We start from the raw sequence: 21,232 nt of genomic DNA, 5'->3' as shown, positions 1-21,232 counted from the left end.
GGTGAGCGAGAATGTGTGCTTTGGTTAAGTCCTGTTGACTCAGTGATTAGGGCCAGGTAGCGAAGACAACTACGTGGAAATGTCTTCTTTGGTTGTTGACTTAAATTTCACGCGCGCATGCACGCATACAGAATATATGTCCCCCCCCCACCCCTGTGTGACACCCAGGTTAGTATTCGACCCTTGATGAGCTAATGATTTGGGTCTTTTCCCCTGCAGGCATCCAGGATGGGGGTGGGAGGTGAAAATGGGGACAAGTGCGTCCAAAGTTCATTACAACTTTTTTTCTGTTTTATCTTTTGTGACTCGGTAACACGACAGGGTTTTTACAAACTTTCTCTTTCGTCTTCAAAATTGGATGTTGATGCTGACATCAACGGAGACCACCCAGAACTACCGGTGACCAACAACTCACGGTGCAGCCATGCGAAGATTCCAACTAGGGGTATGATCAGTGCTTTGCTTCTTTCTTTGCAATAAATGCTTTAACAAGTATTATATCAAACATAGCACAATAATACAATAAATGTAACCAACTACATTTAAAACTATCGTGCGTACATACATGTAAATTAGGTAGTGCGAATTAAGGTAAACGTATTCGTTCAAGGCCTCTAAAATGGGAGGAACATCATATATATTTATTTTTTTTGTTTTTGTATGAATTGTTTAATTTATTGGTATGCTGGAGTATATGGCCCAGGAAGACAACGTCTGACCCCAAGAGGCAGCGTTTGATATGTTGAGAAGAGTGGTCGCTCGTCCCCAGAGACGGTGACATACTGAGTTGTGTGATCGCTCGTTCCCAGAGACAGCGTCATTAAGTGGATAACGTCTGTCCCCAAGTAGAGACGTCAGTGTTTTGTGTTTGCGATTGTTTTTACGATTTAAGATAAGTTGTGAGTGTGGAAGATATATATATAGATTTATGAAACATTAGTCCCCAGAGACAGTTGATACAGTGAAAGCAGTGTTGTGCTGAACTTTACACTTTATTACTCTTAAGTTGAACATCAATAAAAGGAATTTTCTCTCTGGACTGATTTTAACAATTAGATATCATTGATAAGTAATAATAGCATACCGTAGATAGTAGCAAGGATTAACTGATGTATGTTTACTTGGGACTTATTTTTAACATTTTTGTGTATTTTTATTAGTTAAAATTATTAAATATCTACAAGCCTACAAAAGAGGTAGAGTTGTTTGTGTAGAAAGGAATGCGCAAATGTCCAGGCGTTTGTGGGAAAACGAGTGACTGGGACAATGTCACTGGTAAAGACTTTGGAGCAACTGTCATTTTCCTATTTAAAAGGCATTCTGTGCAAGCGATCGATGTTTTGATTCCAAAATTTTAAAACATCTTCTTCCTGCAAAGAACTAAACATGCTGAACGTTCATTTTAAGCGCTGTTGATTTAGGACTGCAATATATTCATCAGCTTTAACAACTTCACTGTCTACATTCAGGTAGAATATCGAGCTACAATATTTTTATCATCAGTATTTTTACATTTGTATTTTTGGGGTTGACATTTTAAGCTCTGTTTATACCTTGAACACTTTTATCAGTTTATCAATGTATATCAAGGAACAAAAGGAGTAAATTCTAGAGCTGAGTGAGATAAACGAGTTTGAAATCACAGTTATCACCTCTTACTCAACGATGACTGTCTCTGTCCGCCCGCATTTTTTAAAAATCTTTTTCTCTCACTCTTTTACTCCCCCTTCTCTCTCTCTCTCTCTCACTCCTTTCTTCTGCCATCCTTTCGCATCGCCATCCATCATTAGTAAACGATGCTCAACGACACACATTAATAAATGCCATAAACTTTTCTAGAGCTGCTTAATAACTCAACATACACAATCTTCCTATAAACAAGAGTAAATAATTACCACCTTTCTTCTCCCATCCCTTCTCCTCTTATTTTATGTCCTTTGGTATGGTACTGTAGTAGGTAGGAGTTTAGCGTATTCTTCCCTCTTTATGGCGAGGGCGATACGTAACGAAAAAACAAAGCATGTTGGTATGTTTGTCATATCGACATCATAAATAATTGTCGTCGTAATTGCTTTATTACTTTACGAGCAAAAACCTTTTGCTTCTATAACAAGAAGTCACAGCAGTGATAAGTGACGTAGTCCAGCGTTATTACTTGTGACCAAGGGCCAAGAAAACATACTACAATTACAATCACTATACCCCCAGCGTTTTCTCTTCTGTTATTTTACCTACTTTTTATATATTTTATTTTGACAGGATGACGACAGTTTTGCTACCAGGACCAGACCAAATAAAAGGAAGAAACTGGTCATCGCAGGAGTTGTGGTAAATTGTAATTTACAGTTATCCACTCGTAGTCTGTTTGTTGCACGACAGTAAGCCCTTCTACATCGGAGTGGTTAGGGGCGATCTGAACAATCCACGTAGACTTTTTTTGGCCATCTTTTTTCAAAAAAATCTCTTTTTTTTTCTCGGGTGTTAACAGTATCTTATTTTAAAATTATGGATATTAATTTATGTTATTGAAAGGCAACTATGTTGATATCATGCAATACTAGACATATCTTTTAACACGTCTAAGTTTCTAAACAATTTGTGTCGACTGATGGCCTTCACATGTGTGAGACTTCTTGCCTATACATGGTCCATTAGTTGATGTAGCTTTAAATTAGTGGTTGATCCTCATGACAGATGTTTTCTACGGATCACATAACTATTAGTGATACGTAATCTGGTTAGGTTCAATGTATATATCCTGTTCAATGTCTCCACCATATTCTTTATTTTAATTTAAAGAGTCTCAGCTTTTGGTTCTTGGTTGTCTTTGGCCATCTAGGGTGGCGATTAGGACATTAATTATATTAAAGGGAAAGAACGAACGGGCAATAATTGGTTGACATAACGACAGCTTTTCTCATCATACTTTGTCCTTGGTGTGCAGCTGCTCTTGCTAGCCACGGCCTTGACAGTGGGTTTGGTCTTGGGACTAAGATCAAGGAACTCAACATCGGAAACTAATGGCGACAAAGGCCAGTCGACGAGTCAAGAGGACGAGGGACTGCCCCTGGAAGTACGTGACTCGATCTTTGCTGATTTATACGTAGACTGATGAATAATCTGTTCTAATGCTCCCCCGCAGTGTCTGTTGAAGTACACAAAGAGCCAGACTGCCCTTTTGGATGTTCAGCTGGTCAGCACAATTGCATGCTATAACAGACGACTGAAGGACATGACCATGATTCCAGGTCTAGCAGGGACGTGGGTAGGGCTCAATGGTGACAGTGGTGTTCACTACAATGATTCGTTGACCGTGTTACAAGCTTATATATCAGATATTCACCATTTTCTAACCATCTCAACAGAGCCGCTTTTAATAAGCAAATAATTGTTGATCACGTCTTGCACTAAGGCTTGGAGTTGCGTTGGAGGCACGTTGCCTGCCCGCCTAGTTCTGACTGTCCCTGCACAGCTTGCCGCAAGCTGTTGACAGTGAAGAGGGACGCTAACCCTTGACTGAAATATTTCGCACAAGTTTTTCTGTATTTGTTGTCTGTCCGTCCACTAGTAATTTCCCTTTCTATAATTTTTATCGTTTTGGCTAAGGGACTGTTGGCGATGATGACGAAAAGATGACGATAGATTATATGTGTTGATATTGTCGTTCAAATATTGTTTGATATGAGTGTACTCGTCAATCAACTGCTATTTACTTGTTTGTCTGGTAGACGACCACCACTTATTCTCATCTCGCTGGACGGATTTCGTGCCGAGTACCTACGGCGAAAGGAGACACCCATTATCCAGCAGATGCGGGAGTCGGGTGTCCACACCCCTTACATGCGTTCCGTCTACCCGACCCTCACGTTTCCTAACCACTACTCAATCGTCACCGTGAGTATGAAACGTACTTTAATTGCTGGGACTTGAAAAATAGTGTAATCACGTTACATATTCAACATATAACCACACACACCGACGCGCTTGACAGAGGCCGCCTATTCAGCTGCATAAAATAAAATGCTTTGTACGGTCTGTTTAGTTAAAATGGACGACCACTGTTCATCAACGGGGTTGTAATTGATCGATATACCGGCTCTTTTCTTGATCTTGAACTCTCTTTCTCTCTCTCCCTTGTGATCGCTTATGCGTGGCTCTTTAATTTGTTCTCATATGCCCTTGATAACGATGGATGGTCTATGACCATTCAAATAATACAAGAATCATAATTACTCTCTCTCTCACTCACCATTTTATATCATTTTATTTTAATGCCCAATTTTTATCTGGAAGCCGCAGATATGACTTTCTTAATGGAAATCGTTACTAGACTGCTTTGATTTTGCTTTTATGTTTTGTGTTTCGCATTGTTTGGCTAATATTAATTCTTTGCGGGGATCGAGCTGATCGAGTCATCTGCATATGGATAAGATTCACTGAAAAGTAAATAAAGTGTTTTTGATTTATTAAGGGGGTGCTCTTTAAAACAGATCGTCAAATGCTAGTATTTCATCTGACTACAGCTAAAAAGATTTATTGCATTCTTCATGAGATTTACACTCGACCTTCTATAGCCAAAGAATATACATGTATATAGCCTTGGTCTGTCGTCTGTCGCGGAGAGAGTACCGAAGATAACTCTTACAACCCAACTGTAGTGCTTTCCCTTTAATCGCGCTATCTTCGCCCAAAAGTTTTAAGCAACTGGCAGACAAGATGTCTCAGAAATCTCAACTAAAGATCATAGAAAACTTATGTTTGCAACATCTACAGCTCATAATCCTGATGAGGTTTTAATCTGTTCATAATCACAAAACTAAAACTACTTGCACCTACCTACATTTCGATATGCTTGACTTCACTATTAGAAGGCGTTGTCCCATCAAACTCGAAGATTGGGTTGACTTTATGTTTTATACATAAAATACTGTCGTCTAGCTATGATAAAGATCTTAAATGTGTGAAAAAAGCACGAGTATAGTATAATAATGGCATCGAAAAATTGGGTTTTAGCAGAGAATTAGATTCATGAGAATTTTTTATCATTAATGTAAGGACCAATTCTTATCCAAAGATAGTAAAATATGTTTACTCAAGAAAATTGTGATTTTGCAGGGCCTTTATCCAGAATCTCATGGAATTGTCAATAATGTTTTTTACGACCAGCATCTCAATGAGATTTTTACACTTGGTCGTCCCATGACCTTTGATCCACGGTGGTGGGGAGGGGAGCCAGTGAGTGATAATTTTATATTTTTCTGTTGTGTTGAAGATAAAGACTATTTCAGTGTTGAAGGATGTTTGAAGTAAAGCGTGTTGGATTTATGTACTTTGGGGTGTAAATGAAAATATGTTAGAATCAGCTTGCTACAGTTTAAATGATCTCTTCAACTTGTAACAAATTTATAACTGTCTCAGATAGGTTTTACATTTTATTACTCTTATTGCATTAACAATTACTATAATAGGTATGTTTGGCATAAGTATGCTGCAGGAATCTTGTTTTCTTATTTTTCTTTAATTTTTCAGATCTGGCTAACAGCCAAGAAGCAGAATGTGAAAGCAGCAACATATTTTTGGGTTGGATCAGATGTGGCAATAAATGGTATGTGCTCACATTGTATTCAAACATATTTGATTTTTGCATATTGTGCCATTACATTCAAAAGCAAATGGTCAATGAAAGGTCATCTGGACAGCATAAGCTGGTAACACATACAACTATGACTCACAAAAGATCATTATTGCTCAGGGCTTCTGCTTACGCAAAAAATTGCGTACAGTACGCATTAAAAGTTCGGAGGACCCCTTCAATTTTCGTCAATGGGTTCCCCTTCAAATTTGGGCGAAGAACAGGGACCCCTTAAAAATCTGAAGAAGGGGTCCGTGGGACCCCAAAGAATTTAGCCTTAGCAGAAGCCCTGATTGCTTACAATATTCTGGTCATATGATTCTATAAATAAAGTTAAATTCACTTCACAGATAGAAAAAATATATTTGTAATGCTGCGTCTTTTCATGTGATGTTTACTTTCTGAACATGGTAATCAGAAACATGTGCTGTTACATTTATTTTCACAGGTTTTGAGTTCATTAATATTGCGTTCTTTTAATACTTCTAATGTGCTATGTATACAAGTTTTATTATATCTTATTCTTCTCACACTGTTTTTCTCTCTGCAGGCTCATACCCAGATTATTACTTCAAATATAATGGGTTTGTAACAGAGTTTTATTTTATTGTTATGTGGTAGAAGAGGTCTTGATTAAATGTTATTTTTTGAGATATTTCAATATCTTGTGTCCAATCTCTTTCCTTCTCTATCTACGTTTTATTATATATGCATTATTTTTCAAATCTGTTACTCCATATTAGCATTTTACAAGGCATGTACTTTTTGAGAGCTACAGTATGTACTAGGTGGTAGATGATTTGCAGAATCTTTTCAGTATCATGGTGTTTGTTGAGAAGTAAAAGACCTTGTAGGAATGTCTTTGCAGGATGTGTTTCTACACCCACTTCCCTCCAGTCCATATATAACAAGGCATCATGGCATTCTTGAATGGAGCATTATAATATATTCATCATGACGGGGGGGGAAGCACTGTAAAATTACTGATATTAAATAGTGATCATTCTGATACATAACTAAGACAAATCACACAAATATTCACATCTTCTGTATGCATATTGATGTACCTATAAATGTTGGAGGTTGAACAGGCAGCATGTATAAGAAAAGTATATACAGTTAGCTCAGCTATCCATGGTGTCAATTCATCTTCCCCAGGAGCATACCTTATGAAGCTCGCATTGACAAGGTATTTGAGTGGCTGGAGTTGCCTGAATCGACTCGCCCAGGACTCATAACACTATATTTTGATGAGCCAGATCATGCTGGCCATGGCAGTGGACCCAACAGTCAGGAGGTGAGTGGCATTTCTTTTCAGATTTTTATTAAATTGTAAATGTAAATATTGTAAATGGGGGAAGCTTCATTGCTGTCATTTACTCAGTTGCTTACACAAAGGTGTCTCCGAAAAAATGTTTTCACTCTGGTCAGCAGTTGAAGACATTTTATATTTTTCATTCTTTTCAGGTGAATGAGCAGCTGAAAAGAGTTGATGGAATAATTCTTATGTTGGTCAGTGGCCTGAAAAAGAGGAAAATGGACAGTTGTGTGGATATTATCATCGTGGCAGACCATGGTTTGTAGAATTTGCAGTTTCTATAAACTTTTGAAAGCACTGGACAATCACAACACAAAAATTGTCAAAAGATCTAGATATCAGTGGATGTTGCATACCAGTACCAGTCTGCAGCACAAATAAGAATTAAAATATAGTTTCCCATACAGTTTTCTTTGGGTATAAGGAACTATTATGCATTCTATCTTGTGTTCTACTTCAAAGTCTGAAAATCTAATGCACACTCTAAATTTTCAGGGATGACAGAGACCTCATGTGAACGTGAAGTTTTGCTTAGCTGCTTTATGGATGTAGACAAAACATTCATAATTGATGGGACTATTGCAACAATTAATACCAGGTTTCACAGGGAAGTGGTTAACGGGAACACAGTTGTTGTCAACACAACTGATAGTAAGTGTTTCCTCACATTCTGTTGATTGTATTGTTGTGAAACTGTTTCAACTGGCTCACAAACTCTTCAAAATCTTGCTAAATTTGTGATAAGACAATTTGCAGAACTTTTTTTTCCAAATCATCCTTCATCTGCAAATGCAGGTTGGACTGGGTCTGCTTCATGATCGAAAAAGTCTGTTCACACACATGTACAGTCGATGCAAACATCACCACCATTCCTTTAGCAAAGTCTTTAAAGTTCAGAAACTTGTCTTTACTTAGCAGTTTGAAGAACTGGAAACTTTAGAAGCATTAAAAGAATCCTTCTACACTGTATCGCACTTTAAATCAATCAGCTCACATTGCAGGCTATCTGGCACATTTTCCAAACAGATTTGACAGCTTTCCAATTTTCTAAATTCCCCGAAAAGTTATGAAAATTCATCTCGGAGATCACTTAACTGTTTCCTTTATTTTCTAGCTTCGCAGATCCAACTGTCAGTCAGTTCAGGGTAGGAAAGTGTTGAAAATCCATCCATGCGGAAAAATAATTTATGAGCGAGAATGCTTTACAGAGTCACTTTGAGTTTGCTCAAATGATCCATGACATCTAGAAGAAAGGCAAGATCTGTATGCCACCAGAGGTCACAATATTCAGGGAGAGCCTTTGTCTTTTCCTTTATTTCTAAAATCAGAACTGTTTCTTGGAGTTCACAAACTCTCTTCACAAACAGTTGTCAGACGATACTGAAATAAAATGATTAGTCATGAATGAGGCATGTTGCCACCAGCTTTTCCTTTAAAGGCAGCCGCTTCTGGTGCTCTCTCATGACTTTATCAGGCAGGTCAGCAGTGTTAACTGTTATTTTGGATTTTGTCTGTTTTAGAATGTTATGGACTGCTGATTTCTAACGCTGTCATATTTGATAAATTTCAATCAAATTTACTTACATTAAATACAACAAAAATTATGAAAAAAATACACTTCATATTTGGTCTGCAAGCCAGACCAAAGACGTCTACAGGACATACTTTGCCTCCCTCTGATGTATTGAGTGTTGCTTTGTTTTTTTTATTTATAATAAAAAACATCTGATTTTTAAATAACTTATGCTAACACTTGGGTCTGTCTTCAGTGCTGGATGTGAACAAAGTATATGAAAGTCTGCAATGTAAGAGCAGCCATTACCGAGTGTTCACCAAAGAAACACTACCCATGCGCTTTCACTACACAAACAATGACCGCATTGGAGACATTACAGTTGATGTTCAGGATGGGTGGTTGGTCTATGGGTAAGTTTTAAGTCCTGATTCTGAAGATATAATATGTTGTAATGATTAACAAACAGCATTCTTCCATTTTCTCATCAATTCTTTTGACACAAGTACTGAGCACAGTGACTACCATATTATGTCACCTCTGCTCTGCATTCAGCACCAATAGCTCACTAATTATTTAACAAATAACTAATTATTAGTCCAGGCTGCAATTTTTAATTTAATATGTGCACTTGTAACTCACAGCATTATGGCCAAGATAGGTCGCACACTGCGCTGACGAATAATGATAAAGGAAGACAATGCAAGGTTAACCACACCAAAAAGATGCGTTGAATGCAGACTTGCCATTACACGAAATCTTTGATCAGTCAATAAAGTTCTTCATCAAAAATATCTGAAAGTTATTATGACATTTGTATGGAAGCTCAATTTGCAATCTTCAAAACTTTCTGAAGCAGCTGCAGGAAGGTAATCAGAGTTTGAAGTTGATGTGTAGATCTAAAATCTAAGTAATGTCAGAATGGCGCAGATGTGACAGTAGAAGTAAAATGGTCCAGGAAAATACAAAAAGAGACACAGACACAGAAATCCACATAGGAATGTAGCAAATATTGTTACAGATGAACTGATGAACATTAGACACAAAACTTCAAGCAGATCAACAGACAAATATGAAAAGTGAGGGAGAGCAGTCACCTTCTAGTCAGTTAGCCATTTTCCTTTTTAAAAGTAGGGATAGGTGTAGTCTAATAGATCATTATATATATATAGACATAAAAAGTAAAGGTTTGCTCCCATAACCTTTTGGTTGTTAAGGAGTGAAGTGTTGGAGATAAAACTTATCCGGAGTTAGCTTGTTTATATTAGGAAGTGCTAATGTCCTTGCTCTCTCTTTTCCCCCAGTCCTTGATAGGGTCAGGTGCCCAATAACCAACTGGGTCAAATGGAGAAAGCATTCTGTGCCAAATGGGTAGAATTTGATTGTGAATAAGAAGTCAAGCTATGACTGACATCTTGTTGAGGGAAAAGTACACCATTAATCTGTATGTTATGCATGGTTACCTACAGCTTTCTCCAGCTGTCACAGCTTGTAATTAAAATGCTGCACTTAGGGAGATACAGACTGCAGTGGCCATAGGTCACGACTATTGTAGTCAGTATCTATGGTCAGCGTGTTTGTTTAAGTTTTCTTGAAGGTAAAAAAAAAAAAAAGCTGCCATTAGTGCCACTTTTCTTGGATCTCTTCTGCCTTGACTGTTTCTTAAGAATTTCAGTGGTAAAACTTTTGGGCAATCGCTTTCTGTTCTCAGAGGCATTGAGTTCTATATTTTCATAGACCACAGAAAAAAGGGTAGAAGTATGTGTGACTTCTTTGTCTGCATTGTGGCTACATAAATCCAATTTTTTGTTTTCTTTTCTTTTTTAAATGTTAAAGGAAGGTCCCTCGTACTTGTTTAGCAGGGAATCATGGCTATGACAATCTGGACAGAAATATGCAGGTAAATGAAAACAGCAAAACACAGTTTAACAGACAACATACAGAATAAGTAATGCTTTTAAAATCAACTATTTGAGATTCAGAGAAATATCTTAGACTTTGTATTTATTTTACTAGCATGGCTGTTTCAGTGCTGGCTTTGTGTTTCATTTTTGAGTGAAACCCCTTCTTTGTGGGAATCTGTATTTGATCTTCTCCTATTTTGCAGGCCTTATTCGTAGGGTCTGGTCCAAGCTTCAAGCAAAGTATAGAAGTGGAGCCATTTGAAAACATTGAACTGTACAATCTCATGTGCTGTAAGTTCAGATTATTAAGCATCTCCTGTCTGTTATAATTAACGTGATGGAAAATTTATTTCAGAATTAGCATAACCCTTTATTTATCTTAGAGGGCAATTCTGGTGTGTTCGCATGCCAGCATCACCGTCTCCACTGCTGTACAAATGTCAAGAATGAAAAACTTTCATCTTAATGTTACTTTTTAATATTCTGGAATAATTGTTCAGTTGTAACAAACTTATTTTCTATAAGCCTTTCTTTCTCACAGATATGCTTGGCATTACACCAGCACCCAACAATGGAACTTATGGCAGCCTGTTCCATCTACTTTCTAAACCACCAATTTTGGCAGACTTTGCAGAATGTACCCAGTCAAATGGCAGGATTACTCCTTGTTCCTGTCTAAAAGAGGGGGTATGTTTAGGAGTTTTGTGTCAAAACATTTTCAAGTTTATTAATAGTTTTGATGGCATACAGAGACTGCATACAGAGACTTTTATTTAATTTGATTTTTATCCTTAACAATTATTTAGCAGTTGTACCAGCATTTTCATGTTTAGGATACATTTAAAAAAAACTTTCTGTTAATATGCATCATTGTGTGGTTGTGCATGTTTGAGTGTGCATGTAGATGTATGCGCATGCATTGTTTGGCACGCATGTGTGCATCAAAACTACAGAATATATTTCCATCAGATTAAAAAAATAAGATTCATAAATCTTTCAATATCCTGATGTACTGATAAAAGTATTAATTTTCAGAAAATCCAGGCACCTTGTGCACAAGGTACAACACAGTTGAATGGGACCATCTATGAGACTGCCTCCTATACCACAGTCTTCAGTTCAGATTTCAAAATGCCGCTTGCTGTTACTGCAATGCAGTCAGGCTATGTAAAAGTCTTCTACTGAAGTTTTCTTTAATAATAAACTGTGTACCTAGTATTTATTTGACAAAGATAGATGTGGCCACAGACAGAACCTTAACAAAATAACACCATATTATAGCAGCACCTTCAGCAGCTACAGACAGCCATGCTAAACTGTTCTTTAGCAGTCAGTATTCCTGAATTTTGCCTTGTCCTCCTGCCCCACTAAAAAATATGACAAGAATGTTATTTCTATGTTTTCCCAGAAGGCCAGTGGCAATTTCAGTCTGAGGCCTACCTGTGACAAAACAGCAGTGGTACCCTCTATCAGAAGTATACATCAGTAGATCAGACAATAGTCCTGACCTCACTTATTCCAGGTCAGTATTTCGCTATTGGTCAGTATATTAAAAAAAAACCAAAGTGGATATGAGACATATAGGATCTGGCAGTTTTTAATAAAGATTCTATGTGCATGCGAGTTTATGCATCTATGTGTATCTGTCTTTTTTTTTTGTACATGTACAAAATGTAAAAGAAGTTTTCATCTCTTCCAAGAAAATACAATAAACTAAACATTAAATCAATTACTTATACAATTAGCAACTAACATAATAATGCATTTAGAAATATTAGAAGAAAATTTTTTTCAGTGGTCATTTGCAGTTAATGTTGTATATGTGGAATAATGATAGGTCCTTAAGATTTTTGTTTCCTTCCAGGATGATATAAGCTTTGATGATTCTTTTCTTACTAGTCAGTACAGGAACACAAAACTGCAGTGACCAGGCTATGCCCATTGTTCCCATGTATGAAGGTTTCAGCAGGGGTGAGCATTGTCTTAGCTTTTTAGTTATGATGCTTGCCTCCTCCCACACTCCTCCATACACCTCCCATCTTTCTTTCTCTCCTCTTTCTCTTATTTCTTTTCCTTCTCAACTAAAATATTGTCAATAATTGATTTTTTAAAACTTTATTCGTCTTGTTATTCAAGCTGGTTCTCAACGTATATGCTGCTTTTCTTCAGACAAAATAACATTTGATTGTTTTGTATCCAGAAAGTGTATTAACATACAACCTGTACCAACTGTAGGTGTGTGGCAGTACCTATGGCAGCTAATAAACTCCTATGAAGAAACTAGTCTCAATGACTTCAGTGTAACAGCAGGCCCCATTTTTGATGCCAATCATGACAGTCGGTTTGATCCATCTTCTGCTTCAAAAAGGTTTGAACATTCTGTCACTATATTTCAATGACCTGCTTTTGGAGAAAACCCAGCATGCCTATGCACTTTTACTAGTGGTGATGATGACTTTAGTCGATTGTAGGGATTCAGGAAGCAGCTATTTAGTTCTTTCCTTAGCCTGTTTCAGAAATCAGACTGCAACAATGTGCCTTGCAGTATGCTGATATGGCCTTTTTTAAATAAATTTCTTTCATAGTGAGCATCAGACTTTATTTATACACTGTGCCTTGTGGTCTCCTAAACTGAAAGTTTATAAATTTCTTTTATTTGACAGCTTCGTTGATGCTGGAAAAGAAGTTCCTCTTCCTACTCATTACTTTGTGTCATTGGCAAGATGTGTGTATCAGTGGAAGACCTTGCCGTGTGATGGAGAGATAGAAATTCTCAGTTTCATCCTCCCTCATGTTAACCTCGTGCCGAACTGCATGGTGTGTTCATGCTAGCAATGTTTGTTTGTGTGTGTGTGTGTGTGTGTGAACATGCTGGAAGTAGACAACTTGTCAACAAACAAAAAAATCATGCAATAATAACCATTAGAATTTTTTTTATTACATGCTGTCCTGTTTTCCCATGAGTCAGCATTTATTTTGTGTGTTGTGCTATTTCAGGACTATGAGACATACTTGCTTGATAATGTAGCAAGGGTGAAAGACATAGAACTGGCAACAGAGCTTGAACTGCTGAGATTCCTCCCCCTGGAGGAGAGGGCTCGTCTCAAAGTTCGGCTGCCAACAAGCTTGTGGGCAAGCTCTTTGCCCACAGCCCAGGACAAAAATGGCATGACAGCCAGCAATGCTCCTTGTGGATCAGGCCCTCAGTAAGTTACACATGATGATGCTAATAAGACACACCAAAAATCCGCTCAATTTTGTGGAATGGGAAGCTCATCTAAATAGTTTAGTATTTGCAGATGTGTCGACTTTTTTTTTTTGAAGTGACTGGGTAGGAGGGGAGAAGTAGAAGTTACCCAGTAGAGGCATAAGTGGACAAGTAAACATATATTTCATAAACATTCATATTTGTTTAAGACTACTCAATGTATGGAGAGCTACAAGTTTATTTGTTTTATTTTGCACAGTTTGTTCTAAATTTTGCAAAATTTGTTCTAATCCAAAAGTATTTTACATCGATCTGCAGCAATATTATGCTGTGTGAAAGACCACTCATCATCACTGGAATCTCAGAAAAATAACATTGTGGAAGCAGGGCAGTTGTCTTTTACTTTCTGTCTTTTTTTTTTTAGGTACAATCCTTTGCTTCTCATCTCACTGGATGGTTTTCGGGCAGATTATTTATCCTATAATGTCACACCTAACATACAACGTCTGATCCAAGAAGGAGTACACACCCCAAGGATGTTGTCAGCTTATCCAACATTAACTTTTCCAAACCATTATACTATCGTAACGGTGAGCATGCACACTTCAAACACAGTCACTATATGAACATGGATGGATGGATGGACAGATGGATAAGTAGGTAGACTGACAGATATGAGGGAGTTGACATACATATGTCGCTTTGAAATTTGTGAAGTCCACACACTCTTTTTTGACTGTTGTAGGGGCTGTACCCAGAATCCCATGGAATAGTGGACAATGATATGTTTGACATTGGTATGCAGAAAGCCTTCAGCATATACTCCTCTACAAAATCAGATCCTCGATGGTGGCATGGTGATCCAGTAAGCTATAATTCTATTTTGATATGGTAAACTACATTTTACTTTGTATTTTGCTGAACCAGCCTCCAGACCTAATTATACTTTAGCTCTCTGAGTGTAGATTATCTTAAATAACCAAAAGTGTTTTGGAGTAATGCTCTAAACTGCAAAATAAAAATATGTTATCTGTATGATTGATTTCCAAAATGTACATGCTTTTAGAGTTTGTATATATATAAGAAATCTTTATTATCATCTGTTACATAAATTTGAGATGTTGCACTGACTTTGTGGCAGAATATATAGGCAATGTACAAATGTTCTGTCTTGGTTTTCAGCTGTTATATTCCTGAAAATTCCTACAAACTATGGTGATCCTGATGCATTATTCAATGCCCCTAAAACTGTGACTAATGATCATTGAGTTAGAAATAACAGTGGTAAATTTTCCTTTCTGCCACTTTTGAACAGCTAATTCCTCTTTCCATAAACTTTGCAGATATGGTTGACAGCACAAAAGTATGGGAAAAAGAGTGCCTGCTACTTTTGGGTGGGATCTGATGTTCCGATTGAAGGTAAAGAAGTCTTGTTAGTTTAGTGTCATGCTGATCTTGTGAAACAATGTCTTCACTCCTATGTGAAGAAGGAAGGGAAAAGTTGCCATATCTAGATGATTTAGTTAGTAAATATTTATTATCTTTAAAAATGTGAAATTTGTAATTCTCAAGAAAATTGTAACATCAAATTTTATTTTCGTTTTCAGGAAAGTATCCACATTACTACAAGAATTATAGCAGGTATGTTCAGCATTTTCATAATAGCATAATTGCTATTAAACCTGATACTAAGATACAACATTTTTAAACATGAAAATAGTTCTTGATGAGTGTTTTGAATAAACAAATGACTGTTATTTTTATATTGTAGCTAATTTTTGTTCTGACTTAAACCATATTGATTTTATTTCATTTGGTTGTGTATTTTCAGCAATATGAGAATCACTTTGTGTTTCCAGCTCTGTACCATTTAATGATCGTGTGGACACTGTGCTGGGCTGGCTATCTTTAGCAGCTGATCAACGCCCAGACTTAATCACACTGTACTTTGATGAGCCAGACACTACAGGCCATAAGCTTGGCCCAGAACCTACAAGTGGGGTAAGGATAAGTTATTGGCTCTGTATTAAAGTTTCTGGTTCTGAAACAGTATTTGTGCTTATGATGATTAGGTGTCGCCAGAGAACTGCTTTCATAGTACTAATTTTAATGTATTTTTGAATTCACCTTGTGAAAAACAATTAATGGCCTCCTTTACTCAGGTATGATTGTGGATATTCATAATAGCATTAATATTTGGCTGCTTTGCTGTGGCAGCTGGGTATATGGCTGAAGAGATCAGTGTGTGAATAACAGTCAACACATCTGTGTAAACTTGTGGCTTTGAGTTGATGGAATGTCAGCACTCCTTTCTGCATGGTTGTTTGTCAGCTGCGGCATTAATAGCATGCATTATCTTTGAAAATAGTGGCTTTTGCTCTTTCTCTCAGAGTGATTATGAAAAAGAATTGTATAGTAATTTTGATGTTGCCACCCCTGTCCTGTTTTCATCTACGTGCATATGAGTCAAACTAAAACTGCAGCTTTGTCATTTGCTAACATTTCATTCTGTTTGTTCCAGAAAAATTTAAAAATGCAGTAAATTGATAACACTGTTATCACTATGACTATTAACACTATGGCTTTTATCAAATAGAAATTACATCATGTAAGACACATTTCAAAGGGAGGAAATGCAGCAAAAGGGATCATTACAACAACAACAACCAAAAAACAAAAAAACAAAAAAAAAAATGCACAAGAACAAACAAAGAACATGTATAAATCTGTGGGTAATGATCCAATACTTATTGAGGTAAAAAGCACTCTGAAAACTCAAAATTATATTGAAAAGTTATAAGCAAAAAATACTTACATATTTTTAAACTTTGGTGGGAGGGTGACAAAATCTACAGTGAACAATGTGAAAGCTGTTGAAATGTATCATTTCTTTTAAATCCTTGTTGTAACTGATCCACATCCTATATATTCCAGTTTCAGGCTCATGAAATCTGTGGAAGAGAGTTTGCTTAACTGTGTTGCATGTTTTCATATATATATATACAGACACAACATGCTAAACAGCTGTCTAGTGACTTCACTATGCTGAGACCAGAGAGGTCATTAAGAAAGAAAAATGAATGGTTGTCTCTCATATGGTCAGATTTTGATATGTGGCTGGCAGCTTCAAACAAGAGGTGGATGGAGAGGTTTTGCAGGATGAACTGGAAGATGGTCTTGCACAAGAATCAGGAATTTGTAGCTCCACCATTGATTTGCTGGGTGACAGATTGGGTGTGATCTGTAGCTCCTTGTAGGACATGTTGAAAGACTTTCGGACATCTACGGGAGTGGCAGGAACACCTTGCAATGATATGTGCACTGACTGCATTGTTGGCAACATGAGTGGCTGTGAGTTGCAGCAAAACTGACACAGCAATTGTTTAGCTTCTTTTCGGAAGCGTGTCCCAGACATGCAGTAGATAACAAAGTTACAGCAGCTGTTCAGCACATTAAGCATGTCAGCCACTGCTTGTACAATGTGATAGGTTCTGAAATCAACGCCTTCGCCTTCAGTGGTGCTGGAGCAGTTATTGATGAGGCAATAGAAAGCCAGAATGCAGCGTGGAAAGTGGCAAATCATGTATACAAACACAATTAACATTATAAGGACAGAAAGTTTGCGATTAGGGTTGGCTATGTTTGGAATGCCTATGCGAATTCTAGAGGATTTGTGTACCTCTATGGAGAGAAGAGTATTAAAGGTAGCAACAGCAAACCATGGCACCATGTACCAGAAGATGGGTAAAATGTAGTGGTCATAGGCTTGCATGTACGCATGTGCATCAAGGTAGTCATTGGTTAATTTTGCAACCACAATATGGGTATTCCGGAAAACGGCCTTCTCAATTTTGTAGCATAAGAACTGCGGAAAGGTGATCAAAAAAACCATGAGGGTGATGCCACCTAAACAGCAGGCCACAGTTGTCATGGTGCATGTTTGCTTCAAAGTCAGTGGCCACCTGACAGCCAGATAACGCTCTAACGAGAGACTGAATGTAGTAAAGCTGGACATGCCGAGGAATATCCAGAAGAAAGGTGTGAGGTACACTTGGACATAGGGGTTCAACTGGAAAATGGAGGTGATGATGTCCTTCTCAGGCAAGAGGATGAAGTAACTCTGGTACCTGAAGATGGCGAGCAGGAGCACACAGGAGTCGACGGCAGCCAAACAGCGGAGATAGACAGCTGTGTTGGAGGATCGCATGGATTTGCATGAGAGAACAGCAAAGGCCAAGATGTTGCTAAAGATGCCAACCAAGCAGGTGGTAAACATGATGTATCCATATGCGTATCTGCGCAAGTTTTGCAGAAATGTAACATCAGGCTCTGTAGAGTCCCCTGAAGTGGAGTTGTTCATTTTGGCGCCTTGTTTGCTAGACTGGAGGTTAATATTAGCACTCTGCAGAAAATGTTGTCATCAAAATCAATATTTGGCACAGTTCAAGCATGTTTATCATTATCCATGGAGATTAAGGATCTCTACCATAATGTGAGAGATCAGTTTCCATTTCAGATTTCAAAGTTTTGTAATAAAATTCAAAGATTTGTCTAATAGACAAAATGTGGAAGTGTTTTACTGTTCACTGTTCTTAGAAGTTTCTCCGTGTATCTGGCTTCCCAACACAGTTCGAATCTTTGATGGTTGGGCTCATGCCTTTTTAAAGTCTCCATTTCAGTCCTGGGGAAAGTTGTTGATTTGCTGTAGGAAAGCAGAAAACGGGTGGCATGCACTGTGCTGATGATATTCTCTAAACATTTCAGATGTTTACTTGCATATATGCCTTTATAAAATTATTACTTGATTTATGCAGTTAGAAAAATAATATCATTAGTATTTCAGACTTATATGCAAATTCGGGATGATGAAAGCCAGTATGAAGTAAAACATGTTTATCACAAACTAATTTGTTTGTACATTTCTGTTCACCAACATACACATCCTCACCCATTCACTCACTCCTCCATTTATTCAAACTCAAAAAAAATTGTGTTATTGATAATTTGCTATGAATAATAACTTTTGATCATTCATTTTTACATCCCAGTACATTTTATATTGATACCGTAGCTATTCAAAAGAGTGTGCATGTTTATGTACATATTTTCATAAAACCACCATGTATATGTGTGCACATTTAATTTCTTCTGTGTTGTGTCATAAATTGTTTGTCATAATGGAGATCATTGTTTTGTTTGTTAACACAATGTCCTTCCTTTTCGATTTTTGTTACCTGTACCCAAACTTTTGGTGATAAAGTGTTTTTGATGGCATGCTGTCAAAATTCTATACCTTCCTTTTTTGAATACACTCGCTCAGACTGAAAACACACTGCATCATGTGTGCTCGTATGTGTACATTGTGTGTGTGTGGATATCAGAAAAGACCTGTTTGTACATTAGTACCTGCTTTTTATGAGCTGCTCACTTTGTGAAAAACATAAAGATCAACATGGAACCCACTGTCTTTATCAAGATGCAAGCACAAAAACATAACTGCAACTTATTTTGGAACTGTCCCTGACTCGAGTTACTTGCCACCAAACATAGCAACTGGCCAGTTTCTGACATGCACCACCTGTGTCTGACAGTCACAGATTGTAAATGCCTGGCTACCTGTCTCTTATCAGGTGAATAATTGTCTTAATGCAGCTGTCTCCTCACCTTTGGGCCAATGAATCACTCTGTTGCTAGCAGTAAGATACCACTTCTGTGGAAAACAAGATGTTTGCATGTGTGTGTGTGTGTGTGTGTTTGCATATCCATATAAATGTGTGGCTGGTGTGTGTGTGTGTGCATTTATATATATATACACATGTGTATGCATGTGTTTTCATGTGCGTGAACATGTACATGTGTGGAGATGTCTGTTTTTATGTCTGTGTGTGTGTGTGCATGCATGTATGTGTACAGAAACATTTGTGCATATGTGTGTGTGTGGTGTGTGCATGCATGTGCTTTCTGTTGCTACATAGAAAAACATTTGAACACTATTTTTTCAGCTGCTGACAGCTTTGCAGAATGTTGATAATGTCATTGGAAGATTGATGTCAGGCCTTCAAAATCTGAAGATGTCTGACAGTGTCAACATTCTGCTTGTTTCTGATCATGGTAAATATATTATGACTCCATGGGAGAGAGTGGCGCCTAAATATTTTAACTTGCTGTGAGTTGTTTTTCTCATAGTAATGCTGCTTTTACCACCTGCACCACATCTGCTTTCTGTCTTTACTGAAAACCACATGTTCAGCTATGGAGAGGGCTGGGTTTTCTTTCATGTCCCCATTAGTTGATTAGTTGGGTTGGTGAGTGGGAGGGTGGGGATTTTGTTGCTTCGTTAAAAAGATGGGCAGATGAAAAACTGGAAATACAAGATCAAGGCACTGTACTTTTTGTAATCTTTCATTAACTCATTGTTTTTGTACACCTTAAGGAATAAAAAGGCACATATCCAAAGTGAAGACTAAACTAGACTGTGTACACACCTCATTTCCTTTACATTTTCTTTGGTACTTGTTTTTGAAATCAGGCATGGGTGCCAGGAACTGCACACGTGTGGCAAAGCTCAGTGATTATATGAAGAGTGATGATATCTCTAAAATATATGTATACACTGCAGCAGCAGCCAGAATCAGCAACCTCTACTCTTACAAAAGTGGCAATTACACCATACATGATACGCCCCTTGGTGAGTGAAATAACTATGAGTCTTTTCTCAAAGATGAGAGCATTAGTGTGACTGTAAAGTAGCAACAGACAAAAATTTCATCTATTAACTTGCAGAATATATAAATATGTCAAAATGAAATATGCAGAATATGTCAAATATATACTTTTACTTCTGAAGTTTCCTCATAGTTCTGTGTGATTTGACATTTCATCTGAAATGACTCATAAAAAACCAGTTAAAAGAGAATTACACAAACATGCAGGGCTAGTAGCCAAAGCAATCCTTGCTTTGCCTTGGATAAATCTTTGTCAGGTATAACAATAGATGAATAGCAGTCAGATATTTGGATGTATCATAGATTTACCCAAAAATTAGTATTATGCATGCATGCTGGATGATACCTACAACATAACATCAGACAAGGAGAAAGGTTTATCCCCTCGTTTTGTTAGCACTTCTGAGTAGTTCTTTTTTTCAGCCACTAAATAAATTTTACAACTAGCTTCTGCTTACAGCTTCAACATGTTTATTTTTTCAGTTTCAACAGAAGCCATCATGAACTATTTGGAGGGTAAGAGCTCATTCTTTACAGTGTACAGGAAGTCTCAACTTCCAAAACGATTACATTATGCTAACAACATTCGTATCGATGACATCATTATCAAGATGGAAGATGACTGGGTGTTTTGCAAGGTAAATTTATTTTCTGTGATATCATAAAGTTCTGTTTGTAAGAGGGGTGCCTCAATTAAATCCTTAGCAATGGTACTTGTTACACTTAGGACTGTGATTACTTGTTTTTTTCCTGCTATGACATGGATTGTGTGTACCGTAAACTGAATTTGATGATTGTGTTTCTTGTAATTGTCTTGAGCAACTGGTGTGCAGACCTGGTACCCTTGATGAGAGGGATTTTTTTTTTCTTACAGGTCGTCTATTTCTGGTTCTAGTTGTTCAGGGGGAACTCATGGCTGGGATAGTCGTTAT

At 37.4% G+C, this 21,232-nt stretch overlaps 2 protein-coding genes across 2 annotated transcripts in view; one reads left to right on the top strand and one right to left on the bottom strand.

The window, feature by feature from the left end:
• The first annotated feature begins 348 nt into the window (after nucleotides 1–348).
• The window catches only part of LOC112573685, a 36,816-nt gene continuing 15,932 nt past the window's right edge, over nucleotides 349–21,232 (top strand). The window contains exons 1-28 of the mRNA XM_025254264.1: nucleotides 349–445; nucleotides 2,260–2,328; nucleotides 2,945–3,073; nucleotides 3,729–3,894; nucleotides 5,116–5,235; nucleotides 5,530–5,605; nucleotides 6,183–6,216; nucleotides 6,791–6,929; nucleotides 7,100–7,208; nucleotides 7,446–7,601; nucleotides 8,720–8,876; nucleotides 10,300–10,363; nucleotides 10,571–10,658; nucleotides 10,909–11,054; nucleotides 11,403–11,534; nucleotides 11,776–11,854; nucleotides 12,267–12,338; nucleotides 12,603–12,735; nucleotides 13,031–13,184; nucleotides 13,365–13,573; nucleotides 14,000–14,165; nucleotides 14,321–14,440; nucleotides 14,919–14,994; nucleotides 15,183–15,216; nucleotides 15,435–15,576; nucleotides 19,578–19,686; nucleotides 20,105–20,263; nucleotides 20,784–20,938. Of these exons, the coding sequence (XP_025110049.1) occupies nucleotides 3,021–3,073; nucleotides 3,729–3,894; nucleotides 5,116–5,235; nucleotides 5,530–5,605; nucleotides 6,183–6,216; nucleotides 6,791–6,929; nucleotides 7,100–7,208; nucleotides 7,446–7,601; nucleotides 8,720–8,876; nucleotides 10,300–10,363; nucleotides 10,571–10,658; nucleotides 10,909–11,054; nucleotides 11,403–11,534; nucleotides 11,776–11,854; nucleotides 12,267–12,338; nucleotides 12,603–12,735; nucleotides 13,031–13,184; nucleotides 13,365–13,573; nucleotides 14,000–14,165; nucleotides 14,321–14,440; nucleotides 14,919–14,994; nucleotides 15,183–15,216; nucleotides 15,435–15,576; nucleotides 19,578–19,686; nucleotides 20,105–20,263; nucleotides 20,784–20,938 (3,048 nt within the window). The 5' untranslated portion in view covers nucleotides 349–445; nucleotides 2,260–2,328; nucleotides 2,945–3,020. The remainder of the gene's footprint in view (nucleotides 446–2,259; nucleotides 2,329–2,944; nucleotides 3,074–3,728; nucleotides 3,895–5,115; nucleotides 5,236–5,529; nucleotides 5,606–6,182; nucleotides 6,217–6,790; nucleotides 6,930–7,099; nucleotides 7,209–7,445; nucleotides 7,602–8,719; nucleotides 8,877–10,299; nucleotides 10,364–10,570; nucleotides 10,659–10,908; nucleotides 11,055–11,402; nucleotides 11,535–11,775; nucleotides 11,855–12,266; nucleotides 12,339–12,602; nucleotides 12,736–13,030; nucleotides 13,185–13,364; nucleotides 13,574–13,999; nucleotides 14,166–14,320; nucleotides 14,441–14,918; nucleotides 14,995–15,182; nucleotides 15,217–15,434; nucleotides 15,577–19,577; nucleotides 19,687–20,104; nucleotides 20,264–20,783; nucleotides 20,939–21,232) is intronic.
• On the bottom strand, nucleotides 15,587–19,363 carry LOC112574320 (FMRFamide receptor-like). The gene has a single exon (XM_025255330.1). It carries the CDS (start codon nucleotides 17,933–17,935, stop codon nucleotides 16,667–16,669), a length of 1,269 nt encoding a protein of 422 aa, XP_025111115.1. The 5' UTR covers nucleotides 17,936–19,363; the 3' UTR covers nucleotides 15,587–16,666.

This window comes from Pomacea canaliculata, linkage group LG10 (genome assembly GCF_003073045.1).
Source record: "Pomacea canaliculata isolate SZHN2017 linkage group LG10, ASM307304v1, whole genome shotgun sequence".
Lineage (NCBI taxonomy): Eukaryota > Metazoa > Mollusca > Gastropoda > Architaenioglossa > Ampullariidae > Pomacea > Pomacea canaliculata.
The sequence above is the reverse complement of the archived record's forward strand: the minus strand, read 5'-3'. Positions and strand labels throughout refer to the sequence as shown.

Coding starts and splice junctions, on each gene's coding strand:
- LOC112574320 (XM_025255330.1), bottom strand. CDS start 17,935: ATGAACAACTCCACTTCAGGGGACTCTACAGAGCCTGATGTTACATTT.